This window comes from Anarrhichthys ocellatus, unplaced genomic scaffold, assembly GCF_004355925.1.
Source record: "Anarrhichthys ocellatus isolate YVR2014 unplaced genomic scaffold, GSC_Weel_1.0 scaffold12, whole genome shotgun sequence".
NCBI classification, from domain to species: Eukaryota; Metazoa; Chordata; class Actinopteri; order Perciformes; family Anarhichadidae; genus Anarrhichthys; species Anarrhichthys ocellatus.
Genome location: NW_022280042.1, coordinates 9018771 through 9034002, shown reverse-complemented (window position 1 = coordinate 9034002; position 15232 = coordinate 9018771). Strand labels below are relative to the sequence as shown.

Here is a 15232-nt window from a genome sequence, read left to right as displayed (position 1 = left end):
CGTTTTCCACATTTGTTGCTGTGGCTGCAGGAGCAACAACCAGCTCTCCACTAATTGGAACACTGCAAATTTCAGGCAAACAGGAAGGACTCCGATCAATGCTGTATAATTGAAAATTGGCCCAACGTGCGGTTTAAATCGATTGAAGTGTTTTTGAAGAACTGACTGTGAACCACTTTTCTTATAGAGCGGGTAATTCCCGCTTGTATAAAAGTCTCCGGCCCACTTTGTCCCACTCTGTCTCTGCTCATCTTCCAATGGTCGAGCGAACACTTAGTTACCACCCATCAAATGTTACTGGTTTGAGAGCGTAGGCGACTGGCCGTGCCCTCTGACCTCTGGCAGAGACGCCACCGAGTCTCATCCCAGTCACAAGGCTCTCTCTTGTTATTTTCCACGACGCCGTTGCCCTGTCTCCCAAACCGAGCACACAATCGTCACACTCTTTCCTCTGGTGCAGACCGTTTTCCCACCCACAGCCGCTATCATGAATGCCATCCTCCACACCACAGATGGCCCAATTGTTTCCCTCTCTGTGACTCTAGGAGACGCGACAGCATTCGCCCCTAAATCCACACAGAACTCCTCGCCAGCTGATCAGAAATATGATGAAGTAGATAACCCGGGACTGGCATGCAGGAGTAGGATGTGACAGGAGCAATGGAATGATTATTGTTCGACCAGACTGCTGCATGTAGGAAACCACAAACCAAGAGAATAGAGCATAAAGACTAATACATCTGTCTTGTATCCCTGATAAAACATAATGTCAAAAACCAAGTGAAAGAAGTCACTGCTGTTACAGTCAATTGTAATTCAGAGAATAACTAAATTCTCCCCCACATAAAGGACTGTAGATGCAGGAGTAAAACACTTAACACACGTATCTGTGTTTAACAGCACGGTTTATGTCCGACTTCAAAGGTTATCCAAACAAGAACCCTGCTTGTGGAAAATTACAAAACTATCTGCCACTTGAACCCAGAATATTTACATTAAACGTTCCTGTGGGGAAAACACATGACAAAGATGTTTTTTAAAGTTAATGAAGTCTATGAGGCACAATTTATGGCGCCACCGAAAGACTGGACATGTGCCACTGGAGCATTTCCTGTCTTAAGGGTTTCAGGGGAAAGGCTTCTGTTTATGTATTTTCTAGGCTTATCTTAATATAAATGAACTGGGAAAGCTTTGACTCAATGCAGAAAGTCATTCGAAGTGGATTTATGCAGCCTGAATGGACATAATCAGATAATAAGTTGCATTTGAGCTAGTTTGGTCTTCAATATAACTTAAATAAAAGGCTACAAAGAACCTGTAACGTTGCGGTCCATTGCTGACGCATGCAGCCTGGGACAGTGACGTGATGTGCTAAACGACGTCCTCTGGACGTGTGCAGTGGACAGAAAGCAACAGTGTCAACAACGACTGCTGGTTTTGCATGTTTTAACACATTAATTGCAGATTATTTATACTTTTCATTATTGGCAACCATTTTCCACCTTCTAGGCATCATTTAGTTTCACTGCACGAGTTGAAGATTCAACGTGCAGAGACTTGAAAGATGCCTCAGTTGGAGCATCCATCCCCGTAAACATGTCAAATCAATCGGCACCTACAAATGCAACAAAAATGTAACTGACAACAATGGAAGCAGACACGATGTTTACTGTGATGGCTTAAAAGGGAACTCAACCAGACGGAGTTGGTTGGGACAGCAATTTAGATAATAACAATAAGCATCTGTGGGTGTGGCGTTAAAAAGATGCGAGCCTATCAGACCTCTGCAGCCTGCTGCTCATCTCTGCATAAGGCTCCGGGCTACATTAGCTGCTACTAGCAGAACACACCTGAATCTCCCAGTGAGGGTAATGTAGGTGCCAGGTTCTGACCTGGAAGAATAATGTGTGAATTAAATATACAGATAATAAAGATTTGGTCCTTTCCGTGAGCTCCTAACTCAAGTCCCTGCAGGTTGAATAAATGTGCAAAAGGTTGCTTAAAAATGTGCAATTCAAACATTTTTAACACTAAACGTGGTTTGAAAAATGGTCAGCTGTGATTAAAACATGCAAAATTATGTTTGAAGTGAATCACGAGAGCCACAATGTGCTTACGTGTTACCAAAACAAAACACACACAGAGACTGAAATGCTCAAACATGACATCGGATTCAAAATGTATCACCAGACAGGATACATTCTAACCCGCCGGGGTTACCTTTCATTTTACTAACTGACGCGCACGCTCTCTCGGGCAGCAGGTGGCACTCCACCGGGAGACGGCCGTTCTCCAGAGACGCCCAGCAGCTGTCCTGCAGCACCTGGCAGAAGCTGCGACAGGGCAGGTAAATGGGCGCCGGGCACCTGGGCGCCAGCAGGAGGCAGAGGAACCACTCTGCGCTGTGGTGACACCTCGCCCTCGTGAGCCACGCCCACTCCTGTAGGACCGCGCCCACCTCCTCCACAGATGTGTGGTTGAAAAAGTTGGGCAGCGTGAAAAATTTGGGGCGTTTACCGGAGCAAATGGGCCAATCAGAGGGCACTGGGAGACAAGACTGGTCAGAAGCATTGATGCGACTATCGGGGGGGGTTAGGTCAACTATAATCCTGGTTAAATTAAGAGCCAGGACTTTATCACCTTCTACATCTGACCTAAGATCAGATCCTGACCCATCCTCTACCCCGATCCCAGACCCCTTTCCCACCCTCTCCACTCTGAACCGGTTTGCATTACCCGTCGTGTTACGGATAGCGCTCTCCACCTTCTCGGGCCGGCCTCCGTTAGTAGTCCTGGCGGTCGGGGTCGGGGTCGCGTCCCACGCCTCCACAAACTTACGGATTCCTGTCGCCACGTTGATAATTTCTTCCCCAACCCCAGATAAGTTGTCATCCTCCTCTTCTTCCTTCGTCAGCGTGCCATTGGCTGTCGTGTTGGCACCCGTGGTTCCTGCTGGCATTGTCAGCACTGGAACCTGGGTGGTGTCCTCTCGAACTGGGGACCAGAACCAGGCATCCAAGCTCCCAGCACAGAGAACCAGGAGAGGCAACAACGTCTGCATCCTCAACATGCTGCTGGCTCCTGCAGAAGTCCTCCAAGTGTCTCAGCGTGCAGCAGCACTCCAGTCCACACAGTCCTCTCACTGTTTCCTCAAGCGCCACCTGCTAGCCAGCCGGTCAACAGTTAAATCCAAGCTGTTTAAGAGGCCACTTAGCGTCCACTGAATGAAAACCAAGACATCAAATCTCTGCTCACTCTCAGAGACCCTCCCACGAAATGCAAACCTCATGAGAAAGCACTTACATGGGCAGGGGGAGACCCAAAGCGTGGAGGCAGGCTTGCTTCACCGCTGATGGAAGTCATTGGTTACTCAAAAGTTGCCCCAACTCACTAAAACTCCTCCTCTGTGCGAGTTGATGAGTGGGTCCCCTAAGACCTTCTCTGCAGCACGGAGAAAAAGCATGCAAGCGTTCGTGCTACCACAACGACACACCCGTTCCTGCACAGAAATAACCTCAGGGAATTATGGAGTTTTTAAATATACATAAGCCATAATGGACAGGTTTAGTTCACATTGTGCCAAGCGTATCGACAAGGGCATCAAGTTTAGAAGCAAAATGCTGAACTGCAGCCTCCTCAGTCATCCGCAAGTATTTAGGAAACAGTCGGTTTACAGTAAAGTTTGCCCAACATATTCCATTTAAAAAGGGGCAACAGAGAGGATAGATTTCATCGGTGAGGTTTGCAGAAAATGAGAATAAATGCAAATAAAAGTAATAATAATCAAAGTGAGAGTAGAGCTGTGGTTCCCTACATGGAGGGTTAATCTAAACGGGGCACCAGGGGAAGAAATACTCGTGATTATGAGTATTATCTGGATTCTCTCTCGTCTTTGCATGTCCCTTGTGGAATACTTCACACTAAAATTCACCCGAGACGAGGGTTATCAAGTGCACGTGGCACACAAGACAAAAATTGAATAGTGCACACTGCTGCTGACAGCTTAAGATAACACAGAGAGCTAAAGTTGAGAAGAGAAATTTTGGGAACAAACGTGGTGTTCAGTAACACAATACTGGCATGTCTGTCTGATTTACTGGCTTGGAGGGGGGAACTAAAACAGGCACAAGTGATATTGTGTGTGACAGAACTAAACACTCTGGTGTATTCTGATATCGCTGGGTGGAAAGAGAGCAGAGCAGCAGGAGAGTGAGGCATGAATGAAAGACGGCAGCTGAGAAAGTGAGGGCGTATCCGATTGGATCGATGTCTTAAGCTCCTCTCCCGGGGGACCGGCTCCATTGCCTCATCGGAGAAAATCCTCGGAAAATGCAGCACTTCCAAGTTCTCACAGATGGGCGATACGGGGGGATCCCCCCCACCTACACACCCTTTTTCTCCCAGGCCTCCTCCTCCTCCACACAGCCCTGTGTGCCCCCATCATCCAGCTACCCACCTCATCTGCCAAGCTAGGACATCCAGCTGTTACACATTCCAGCCCTCAGACCTCCCACGCCCCCACGCTGCATGACATGTCGAGCTTTTGGACACTGTTGCATCTTGATAATTTGTGCATCGCGGATAGTGCTGTCAGCATATGTGCTAATTCTGCAGGACACTGAGCAGGATAAGAGGAGCAAAGTTTCAGATTGGATGCTTTGGGGAGTGTGTGAAAGCCAGCTGTCCCTGAAGTCTAAATGCTAAATAATGAGGGGATCAGCTTTCCTTCAAAGCCTCTTAACAGGTTGATCAAGTGAATCTTGACTTGTTAAACCTTTTAAAAAGGATGCTTCACACTGTACGCACCAGCAAGCACGGAAAACAATCAACAGAAGAGCTCATGTGTCTCAGTCTTGGAGTAATTACCAAAAGCAATTACAGAGAGTGTGTTTGAGGAGAAACTAGACTTCCTGTCTACTTTGTGTTCCTTTCTTTGTTGATTGTGCCATGAGATTTATTTAATTTCTTCACCACAGCAGGAGAGTAAAAAGCATCACATTCATCACAAGCATGAGAGATTATATTACCTTTATTTATTATTATATTTTTGACGTGAAAAAGCATTGTTCTTGTAACCGGAGAGAGAACAAACAAGTTAAACCTTGCTTGCTGTAGACATATGGACTTTAAAACACATTTCCGTGATATGTTCATGTTCAACAAACTAGTCAATAAATCGCCACAAATGCCCTGCAGACTCTCCCACCGCACGTTATCCCTCCCTCTGTGTGCAACACTATCATCGCTATCAGCTGTCAGCTGCTCTGACCTGCACAGGGCCACTGGTAGGGCAAGTAAACACCACGGCTTCAGCGAGTTAGTGAATGTCAGTTTATGAAGGCACCTGGTGCTTTCCATTTGGAGTAGTACACTCACTCACACATGCATATGCATGCAGAGCTATATACGCGATACGGTCCAGTGCTACAGCTGCACATTACTGCTCCAGTGGGACGGTTCTGTCCACTCCTTCAACAGTTATATAGCATCATTCTAAGCTTTTTCCCCCATCAATCCTCTGTTTGCGTGACAGTTAGTGAGTCCTTAAACATCCCAGAATGCCTTGCAGCAACCCCTAGAAAAACATGCTGATTCCTTCAATCGGAATGATGTTCTGCGCTACGTATTAAAATGATAATGTCCTGAAAATATTGAACCAACAGAGATGCTGGAAGGCAGATTTTGTACAGAGCCAGGCTAGCTGTTACCCCCTGCTTCCAGTCAGCCTGCTTTTTATCCGTTGTAAAGACATGAGAGTTGTATTAAATTCACTAAAGAACACTTATCAGCAATGGCCTTCCCCTTTCCTCCTACTAGCGCATAAGTGTCCACATACTTGTAGCCATGCAGGCTAGAAAGAACGGGTACTTTGTCATCGAGCACTGAAAGACATTTGTCTCAGAGAGAGGAGGTTAAAGGAATGAGGGGGTGTATAAATTGCAGCTGTGCTAAATTACCAGAGTGTCTAAATATCCCAAACCTCAACTAATCTTCATGACAACCAGATTCCCCCCGGTGCTGTAGGACTGTTCTAGGACTCATGAGTGTTTAACTTCCTTAGACCTGCAGAAACATCCCTCTGCATTCTGTTTTAATTGATTAAAAATCTCCATATTTGGGGATTAAGTTTCTGTCCGACACTGTGAGGAGGCGGTGCATAGAGTTCATAGTCTGTCTCCACGATGTAATCATGGTGATTGGTTGCATTTCTGTCTTTACAACTTGTTGCACAGACCACCAATTTAAAGGTCAACATACTTTTAGAGGCGTTCATCATTGAGGCGTTGAGTCATGAAGCCTCTCTCACTCTGCTTCTCGTCTACAACCCTTTATCTCATAAAGAGACCGATGCAGGATGATGGCAGCACATGTTTCTGCTGGTGTTTTTCTTCGTCTCACTGTGTTATTAACTGCTGTATCATGTTTCTACCACAGTTCTCATGCTCGGATGTATGTTAACCAGAAAACACTGGTGAGGAGGCACACATGCTCAAGAGCTCAAGAATTAGCTCATGCTTTCTGGAACTTTCAAAGTTAAATATTGAGCTCATGAAATAGTGTATGAATCCTGAAACAAATGCAAAACTATAGATATTAACAAATTGAGGACTTCCATGGACCAGCAGGTGGCAGCAGCACACAGGTCAATCATCGTATTTCATTCTTACGTAAGGTTATATAAGAGGGCTGAAGGTTTTTGTATCACTGTTTGCAGAAACTCCAGTTTTGGTCATTGTGTTTATGCTCTTAATAATTGCATCTTTTACCAGAAGCACTTTCTGACCTGCGCTCATTACGTATTATACTGTAAACTACAGTGTTTTCTTGCAACTGGAAGATGCATACAGACAAAATCTTAGACTGACAGAATGTGGTTGAAAATCTGCTTTGCAAACTCCAAACTACTGTATTTCTTGTTTCCTGCACAGAGGAAATGCTGCCACCTGTTGTATAAAGTCTGGAGTAGCACAGAGACGAACTGATGCGTCTCTTTGCACCAAATCTGGACCAATATTTGTGTAACTTGGTTTAAATATCGCGTGAACAAACCTAGAAACTTCTTCATCACGGCAGTAAGTCACCGACACTCCTCACTGATTTCTCTCTGTGCTTTACAGTTATCAAATAACTCAAATTCTTCAAACTAAAGAAGCAAACAAGTCCCCATCTGGGCAGAAGCGCAGCAGAAATCAACACCCATAACACTCCCCCCCTCCTCCCCCCGATCCGTACACCCTGCGGTATGTCGAAGTGGGTTTTTGGCACAGACAAAAGCATTTTCAGACGAGAGGGTGTGAGACGGTCCCCCTTATCGCGCCTCAGTGCACGATTCATTAAGCAACACGGGAGCTCGAAGACAAGACAGTCAACTCCTTGTGTGAGAATCTCAGTCTGTTGAATGAGGACCTTTGTTGTATAGGAGGAATAATGGGAGGTGAGTGTGGTGGCTCCTTCTGAATGTGAGGAGGAAACAAATTCAGATGTTTTGTTCCAGAGAGGAGATGAACACCAGAGTGATCGACAGCAGACAATTAAAAGCAATTACGGAGTGTTTAACGTGATAAAAAAAAGGTCATTTTAGCTCCGTGTTGACGTAAATTAAGGTTGTTCAGCTGTCAGAGGTACATTTTTGCAGCATGAGCCTGAAGAGACGTGACAGTCAGGGCCCTCGTAACTTGAGGCCTCAGTGCTGCAGGTGAGTTCAAATTCCTGCAGCTCAGATACTGTACTCGAGGGCAAGTGTGCTCATAACCCCACAGACGATGGAAAGATCCTATCGAGTCTGATGCATGACTTTAAACGGTCATAGCTGAAGAAATGTTTCACATACTTATTTTTAGTCAAAGTAAACTTTGAGAGGTATTTTATTTGATGCACTCTGGTGGAGACTTTAATCCAAACCAGACAAGTTTGTTTGTGCATTCTTAGCATCTGTAAGCGTGAGACAGGCGTTTTTATTCCTTTCTTTTAAGACTATTTTGGGGCATTTTGCCTGCATTAGATAGTAAAAGGTATACATGGGTGGATGATGAGAAAATGGGCCCCTGGTCACTGACATGCTAAAAGTCCCACCACCTCTCCCACAGGAGCGAGACACACAGCTTTTTTTTGGGGGTTGTTTTGTGTCTTTTGTGGTCATTTTGTGTGTTTTTTGCCATTCTTTTAAAGTCTCTTTGTGGTTGTTTTGTATTTCCTTGTGGTAATTTTGACAAATTCATCCATTAAAGTATAGTGTAGAAACAAGTTGCAGTAAATAGAGTATGCGTCTTAACCACTGGACCAGCAGAACGCCCAGAAACAGATCATTTTCCCCACATAGCTACTGACCAGCCTCTCTTCATGCAGCTTTAAACTGTAACACTGTCATCACCGTCCTTTATATCTGAAACTGGAACACAAGGCCAGAAGAACCAGAAGAACTCAGTCATTAATCTCTGCACGTCTGTAAAACTGCGACCAGTGTGAATCACTCTTAAAGAGGTTCTTGGGTCTTGGCAGCTGGCCAGTCGCCCCTCTGGGTGATACGAGCACAACAGAGTGTGTTTGGTTCTCCGCGCTGGAAACGATTAATAGACTGATGTGATGTGCCGTACATGGAAATGATGACATCGGAGGAGTTGGCTCTGCTTCGGGGTTGAGGGCAGTTCAGCCTGAAGTTTTGCACGAAGCAACAGAGAAAGGTTTCACTGTAGAGCAGCTTCACAGCCAGTAAACCTTCTTTATGTGAACTAGAATCAAGTGAGCCGGTAAATAAAGCTACTGATTAATGTCTGTGAACAAAAAGCTTCTGTTTCTGAGGGTTGGGTGCAGTGAGAGGTATCATGGCTTGTGTGTTCAAGTGCAAAACCCTTTTATATGAAACTGGCTTCAGGCTAACGTTGATCTGCTAACACTCACTTCTTACGCCTGCACAACCCTGTGCCGTTATATCACACAAGTTCCATGTATTTTTCATCATTTTTAATAGTTGGAAAAAAGATCTGTGAAGTTTTCTGTACTTAGAGAAGTCTCTCTTATGCACAGGAAGGGATTTGTTTTAAGTTTCTTGAAAGCAGAAATCTGTTGGGATTAGAAATAAGACAGTAAAACAAACATGAAGCCATTAGAACCAACTTGTGCTGCTCAGACACGTCCGGTCTTTGTCTCATCACCACAAGAGTCACTGGAATCAGGGGAAACAACAACCTTGCAGTTTGTTTCAGGGATTTTAGCCGACGTTAAACTAAATATCTTGCTTAAGGGCACCTCTGCTGCATCGTTTGGTTTCAGGACACAGCAATCCAAAGCTCCAACCAGAAGCCAGATTCTTGCTCCTGCATTTAGAAATTAGGCTCAAATTAACCATAATATTTACACACTGTTTGTGGGTAACCAGCTGATTAGATCATAAAGAGCAGGAGCAGGTGGGAGAAGCAAACCACAGCCACCATTATCAACCATCATCTCCACCTCAAAGCCACCAGCTCTGCAGCTGGGAAAACAAAGCATTCCCAGGAACGGAGAGCAGCGTCTGACCCAACGGCTCAGATGGCAGATTGCATAGAAAGATGGAAGATGGAAAGGAAAACATCCTCTCGCCCCTCAGCATGAGATCATACATCATACATACACGTAGAAAGCACCCACAGCTGCCTTTATGTGGCTTTTAAAGTCCTGTACAGTGACAGTATCATTATTTACATTCTGTTTTAAAAGGGCTTTGATGTTTCATACCGTCATACAGGTCTGATCACAGTCACGGGGTTGAATTTGAGATGCACGCAGGAGAAAAGCTGTAATTACGCATAAAATGGGAGTTAACCGTGGAGAAGAAATGTGCTCGAGGCTGCGTGGAAAAATAAAGAGAAGCTGCTGTTTACTCAACCTCCTGTTCTCTGCTTCAGATTTGCTTCTATAGGACAGAAACTGCTGCAACAAAAGCTTCTTCTTTTACCCAAATGTCTAAATGTTAAGCGATAACAAAAAAATCATCTGCCATGCAGGAAATATGGTGTTTAATGTAACCGGTCAGTCAGAAATATGAAATGTTTAATTATGTAAAAGATTAGAGCAGTAGAGTATTAACTATTTGAGAAGCTGGAACCATTCAATCATGTTTTTGCTTGATAAATAAAAGGCAACCATGTTGTAGCTATGAAAGTACGCATTGTCTTTACCTGCAGAAACACACGGCTCATTTTCCTTCTGATGTAATCATCTCATGAATTGTGTTCCCTTTACATCCTGAGAACACACCACGCAGATATTAGTTTTACACGACGCGGTACACGACTTCTATTACCATTTTGTTGTCTGCTTTGATAGAATACAGCGTCGTATATCACGGACCACCCAGAGGAGACGTCTGCTGCTGGTGTCACAGCATACTTTTGGTAAGTGTTGCATAAACAGTAAATCTGAGAAGCGTTGTGTTAAACGTAAACTCTCATGATTTGCTTCCAGCACCGTTAAGACAGTAAATTATCAGTTAATGATGCTCAATGTGTGACAGGAGTTTTCCTTATTAGGTGGAGTCACTTTCCCATAATCCAATTCATCCTTTTCTACTGTTATTGATTTCCTACATTTCCCAGAAGACCTTTCAAACCAGATGCTTTCATATGAAGTAACGACTGCTTTACCTCAATTTTAGAAACAATGTCAATGTGCAAAACTCCTGCAAAATGGGCTTCTGGAGCACCACTGTTGGTGTCAACTGACAAAACGGACAAACTGGAATAAGATGGACTTCTCTCAGTGCAAAACGACTTCAATTCTGACAATATGACACTAAAATCTGAGGGATAAGTTTCTTCATCTGCTTTGCAAATATCTTTGTGTCATGTCATTCAGAAATAAGAAAAGTGCAACAAAAGCAACAGAATTACTTTCATCACCGAGAGCTTTTCGTGTCTGAGAGCAGATCTTTACAAACAATGCACAAGCCTGAATTCTTGTGTGAAGTCTGTCGGAGGGTTTCAGCATGTGTCTCTACATGAATGTGTGGGCTTGAATGTCAGCACAATGTTTGTGGGTTTTGTGTCGAGTGTGTGTGTGTGTGTGTGTGTGTGTAAAGGTGAGGAGGGAAACCACAGCCAGGTAACATTTAGCGATGAGGATGAAATGCTTACCGACAACGAGCCCTGAAGAAGGGAAAATCTGAACAAACCGCAAAATACCACCACCCACACACACACGCACACACACACACACACACACACACACACACTGAACTGTTCTGCACTACAACACACTGAAAAGCACCTTCACAAGTAACATTCGTCCCAGCACTGATCTTTAATTCTATACTCTACACCTAAATATTAATCCTAAAGAACTGACGATCTGTAAAATGTAATGTTTGTAATAAAACACCAGCATGCACACAAGCACAATATCAGGGATGGATATCTGGGTCTGTGTCCAGCGGCCCATCGTCTCATAATGTCTTCTGTACAAAATGGTGCTAAAGCGAACAAGCTTAATGAGGAAACCGGACAAATGCAGCGTATACAAACAATAAATGCCCACAAGCAGCTAGAGACAGTGAGGTACAGTAGGAGATGCGTTGAGCTTCATAACTCTCTATTGACAAGTCCAGACATTCACATCAACCACAGCCTCATTCCAGCATGAAAGAACCTCAGCTTTGAGATCATGTGTCAGCACACAGACAGCTCATTAGTCAGAGGAAGTCAGCAGAAGTGAATGAATATGTCATGAATTTAAATGAAATAAGAACAGTATGAGGGTTGTCTGAGATGAGATGCGCTGTAGACAATTTAAAACCAGACGCTACTTTAAAAGATATCGAACTTGCAGAAGCTTTGCAGCAACGTTTTCTTTAAAACACACAGTTAATAGATGTTTACCAACGTGCAAAAGAACAACAGAGTAACTGAACAATGCAGCTTCCACTCACTTCTGCGCTGAGACGTTATCTGTGGGACCGCCTGCAGCAGGAGGATGCAGGTCTGCAGGGTCAATAACGACCACCTGCCGCATCGACGCATCCTTCAACTGTTTCTTAAAAAAAACAATTGTAATCCTTTCAGAGACTCGGAGTTGCGCTCATCTCCAGCGGACACTTTCTGCAGCTAGTGAGGAAAAACAAATCACTCTCACCGACCTCCTGTCTACCTGGAGGCTGGGTGCACCTTTACGCACAGCAGCGCAGCGCAGCGTGCTGATGTGCTCGGTGCCAAAGCTGGAGGGAACTTCCTGCGAGTTGTTTTCAAAGTAAAATCTCTACTGAGGAGCAGTTTCTGCAGCAACAAGGTCGAAATGGTAATAAATGGCAATTAAATAGTCTATATGGATTATTGCTTTATTAGTATTATATAATTTATTATTTGGGGGTTTGTAGTCACACTGAAAGCAATAATAGACGATTTAAAGTTCATTTAATTTGATTAAAAAGGACTATTGTGCCTGTTTTGAACTCTGGAGAAGCAGCATAATATAAGTAAAAATTTAAATATATAGTAAGTGTATAAATTCCTATGTCAGCACTAATTAAATTGATTATATTCATACCAATGGTAAAGAAAACGATTTTATCTTGAAACCTATATCCTAGCAGGACTGCCATCAATTAGCTCACAGTTGAGCCTCGAGGCTTCACATTTCAAATGACTTTATGAATTTTCACTAAACTTCCCCTCAGGCTGCACATGGCTGTTGAACTCACTGTGTCCAATCAGTGAACAGCAGAGTGGCAGCTGACACACATAAACAAGTTTAGTCTGCTCGCTTGAGCTGAAAAAATGGTGCTTTAATACATTTAGGTGTGTTTTAACCCCCCAATGACCCACCAGGTGTAATCAGCCTAACACCAAACACCTGCGTGAGCTGTGACCTCGTTAACGCATGCGCAGTAGAGAGGGAGACATGGCACATGACTGCTTTTATTCAGACAATTAAAGCCCGAGAATTAAGACTCCGTGTTTAAATTAACGGAGACTGAAAGCTGAAATTACCTCTTGTAGATACAGATGTTAACACTTCCAGTTGTTTTACAATCACATAAAGACGGTTTCAAAAGGCTTTTCTTTTAATATTTCACATTTGAGTCATAACAATGAGCTCCACCTTGAAGAGACTTTAATAAAAAGCAAAGATCAGTTTTTTTACAGCTTGGTATCAATAATCTTACTTAAATCAAACTGAGCAGACACTGTGTGGATGAAGACCCATAGTTTCAATAAACTTTATTGGAATTGTCACTGGAGAAAACCAGCCAAGGCTACTGAGTTTGTGGGCTTTATATCAGTAAATCCTCTAACGTGATCTAAAACAGAAGCTTTACCACATGAGAAGTCCAACCAGCCTTTATACCAGCGACAGTGAGAGCATCTGCATCGTAGACTCGGGCTGATGTAAGTTTTCCATGTGTTCAGACATGTTGGCCTTCAGTGTGGCACCTGTCTGTGGACTGAACACTGCATTCCTTAAAGAGAGAAAGGCTTCTCATGATGACAGACGCTCCAACACCAAATCTCCACACAGAACACACACAAATCCACCTTTTTAATAGAGAAAGCTGCACATTTCTGCACGGAATCAAGCAAAAGTTTGAGTTTTATTCATAAGGATTCCCCGACAAAAACAGGCAAGAAGCTGCTTTGATTTTTCCCCCACAGCTCAGCAGGCAGAAGGAAAGCGTAACAGGGTTTGTCAGAACATGTCCTCCCCAACTCCTGAACCATACGACTGAATAGGAAAATCCCTTTGACACATCTCTCCCTGTGGTGGTCCGGATCCCCGGCTGCCCATTTCACTGTTAATCCTGTGAGCACACGCAAAGATAAATCCACTTTTCGCCATCAGCTGTGTTTTCGAGGGGGCATGTGTCCACACACTCGCATGCTTCAAATTTAAATTCCATCCATCTTCCCTCTTTGCTCTCAGCTGTCAACGCTCAGGACGAGTCATCTCAAAAGGTAACACTTATGTTGTAAATGAGTGCAACACTGTCAACTCTGTCTGAGCGGGACACAATATGAGAGCTGTTGACAAGAAGAATAATGTGCTCGGTGTCTCTTTAACAGGTGAAGTCAAATATTCCACCAGCTCACAAACATCCTGATCCATCATGTTTAAGCTGTGAGATGCAAAACTTTGCTTTACACCAGGATTTGTTATCCAGGGATGCTCTTTTTTATCCTTTAATCATCAAACTAAAGGTTACATTTTGGGTGTTAAATACTGTACATATCTCTCCAAAGGTTCCAGTTCACACCCTCAAGGAGTTCCCAAGAGCCATGCTGCTAGCTCGACTGAAAACACATTTATTTTGGGGCTATGCACCATTTTAGCACACTATCACCTCACTGAATCTACCTTTTAACTAGATTTGGACTCAGGGGGCTCACTTCAGGACACAGCCTGAGGTTGAGGCAATGGTTCAGGCCTAAACTAAGTTTAAAGACGTGAGAACAGACATGGGAGATTTCAGAGTGCACCACTGTGAACAGATACTATCTTACTACTGTGAGTGAGGAAAGGCGTCAGAGACGAGCCATGCTGTTATATGATAGTGTATTGAGTGACGCTGTGACAATGGAGCACCTGTCCGTCAGGTGTGGTTTCACTTTTGTCTCGTTATAAACCGAGCTGGGACGCATGAGAGCCGCCTCGACATCCGACCCAGAGTTCTTTCAATGAGCAGTAAAAGTGATATTTAAAATATACTCATGAGCTGATATTAACACGTGAAGCTCATCTAGTTTTACTATTCACACTGGTAAACTTTTAAGTGCTGCTGATGGACAATATTCTCCCACAATGCAATGCACAAAGGAAGTAGAGGGGCTGATCAACACTGAGGAAATATATAAATAAATTGCGGTGAAACAGCTCCATATGGTATCACTTCATGTTAGTGTAAAGCAGTTACACATGTGGAAGTTCTTGTATACTAACTGCTACAAGTACACAGTGTACTGAAGTAGTATGTAGTATTGCTTTAAGACAGCTTCACAGTTCAACCTAAAACAAACCTCGTGCACACAGTCAGGAGAAAAGACTTCAGCATCACAAACAATAACAATAATCAAATTAAAATGATCTATCAGGATTCACAAATGAAGGTAAAGACTGTACATTCAAAACATCATTATCTACAATAGTCAATGTGTCGTCCATCTTTACAGTCCATGTAGTAGTCACATTAAAACACAGCTGCTTTAACTGTTAGTGTTATGATGCCCTCTGGTGGACAAAGAAGGAACGACATTAAAGATTATATACG

At 43.6% G+C, this 15232-nt stretch overlaps 1 protein-coding gene across 5 annotated transcripts in view; it reads right to left on the bottom strand.

The window, feature by feature from the left end:
• Window positions 1–12163, bottom strand: part of LOC116386047 (collagen alpha-1(XVIII) chain-like) — a 29736-nt gene extending 17573 nt beyond the window's left edge. For 4 of the 5 annotated variants that reach the window (XM_031852006.1, XM_031852007.1, XM_031852008.1 and 1 more), the window contains exon 1: window positions 2737–3250. In XM_031852006.1, the coding sequence (XP_031707866.1) occupies window positions 2737–3070 (334 nt within the window). In that variant the 5' untranslated portion in view covers window positions 3071–3250. Of the gene's footprint in view, window positions 1–2736; window positions 3251–11902 lie in introns of those variants that run through there. The other variant, XM_031852010.1, reaches the window with a different exon arrangement.
• Window positions 12164–15232: the final 3069 nt, after the last annotated feature.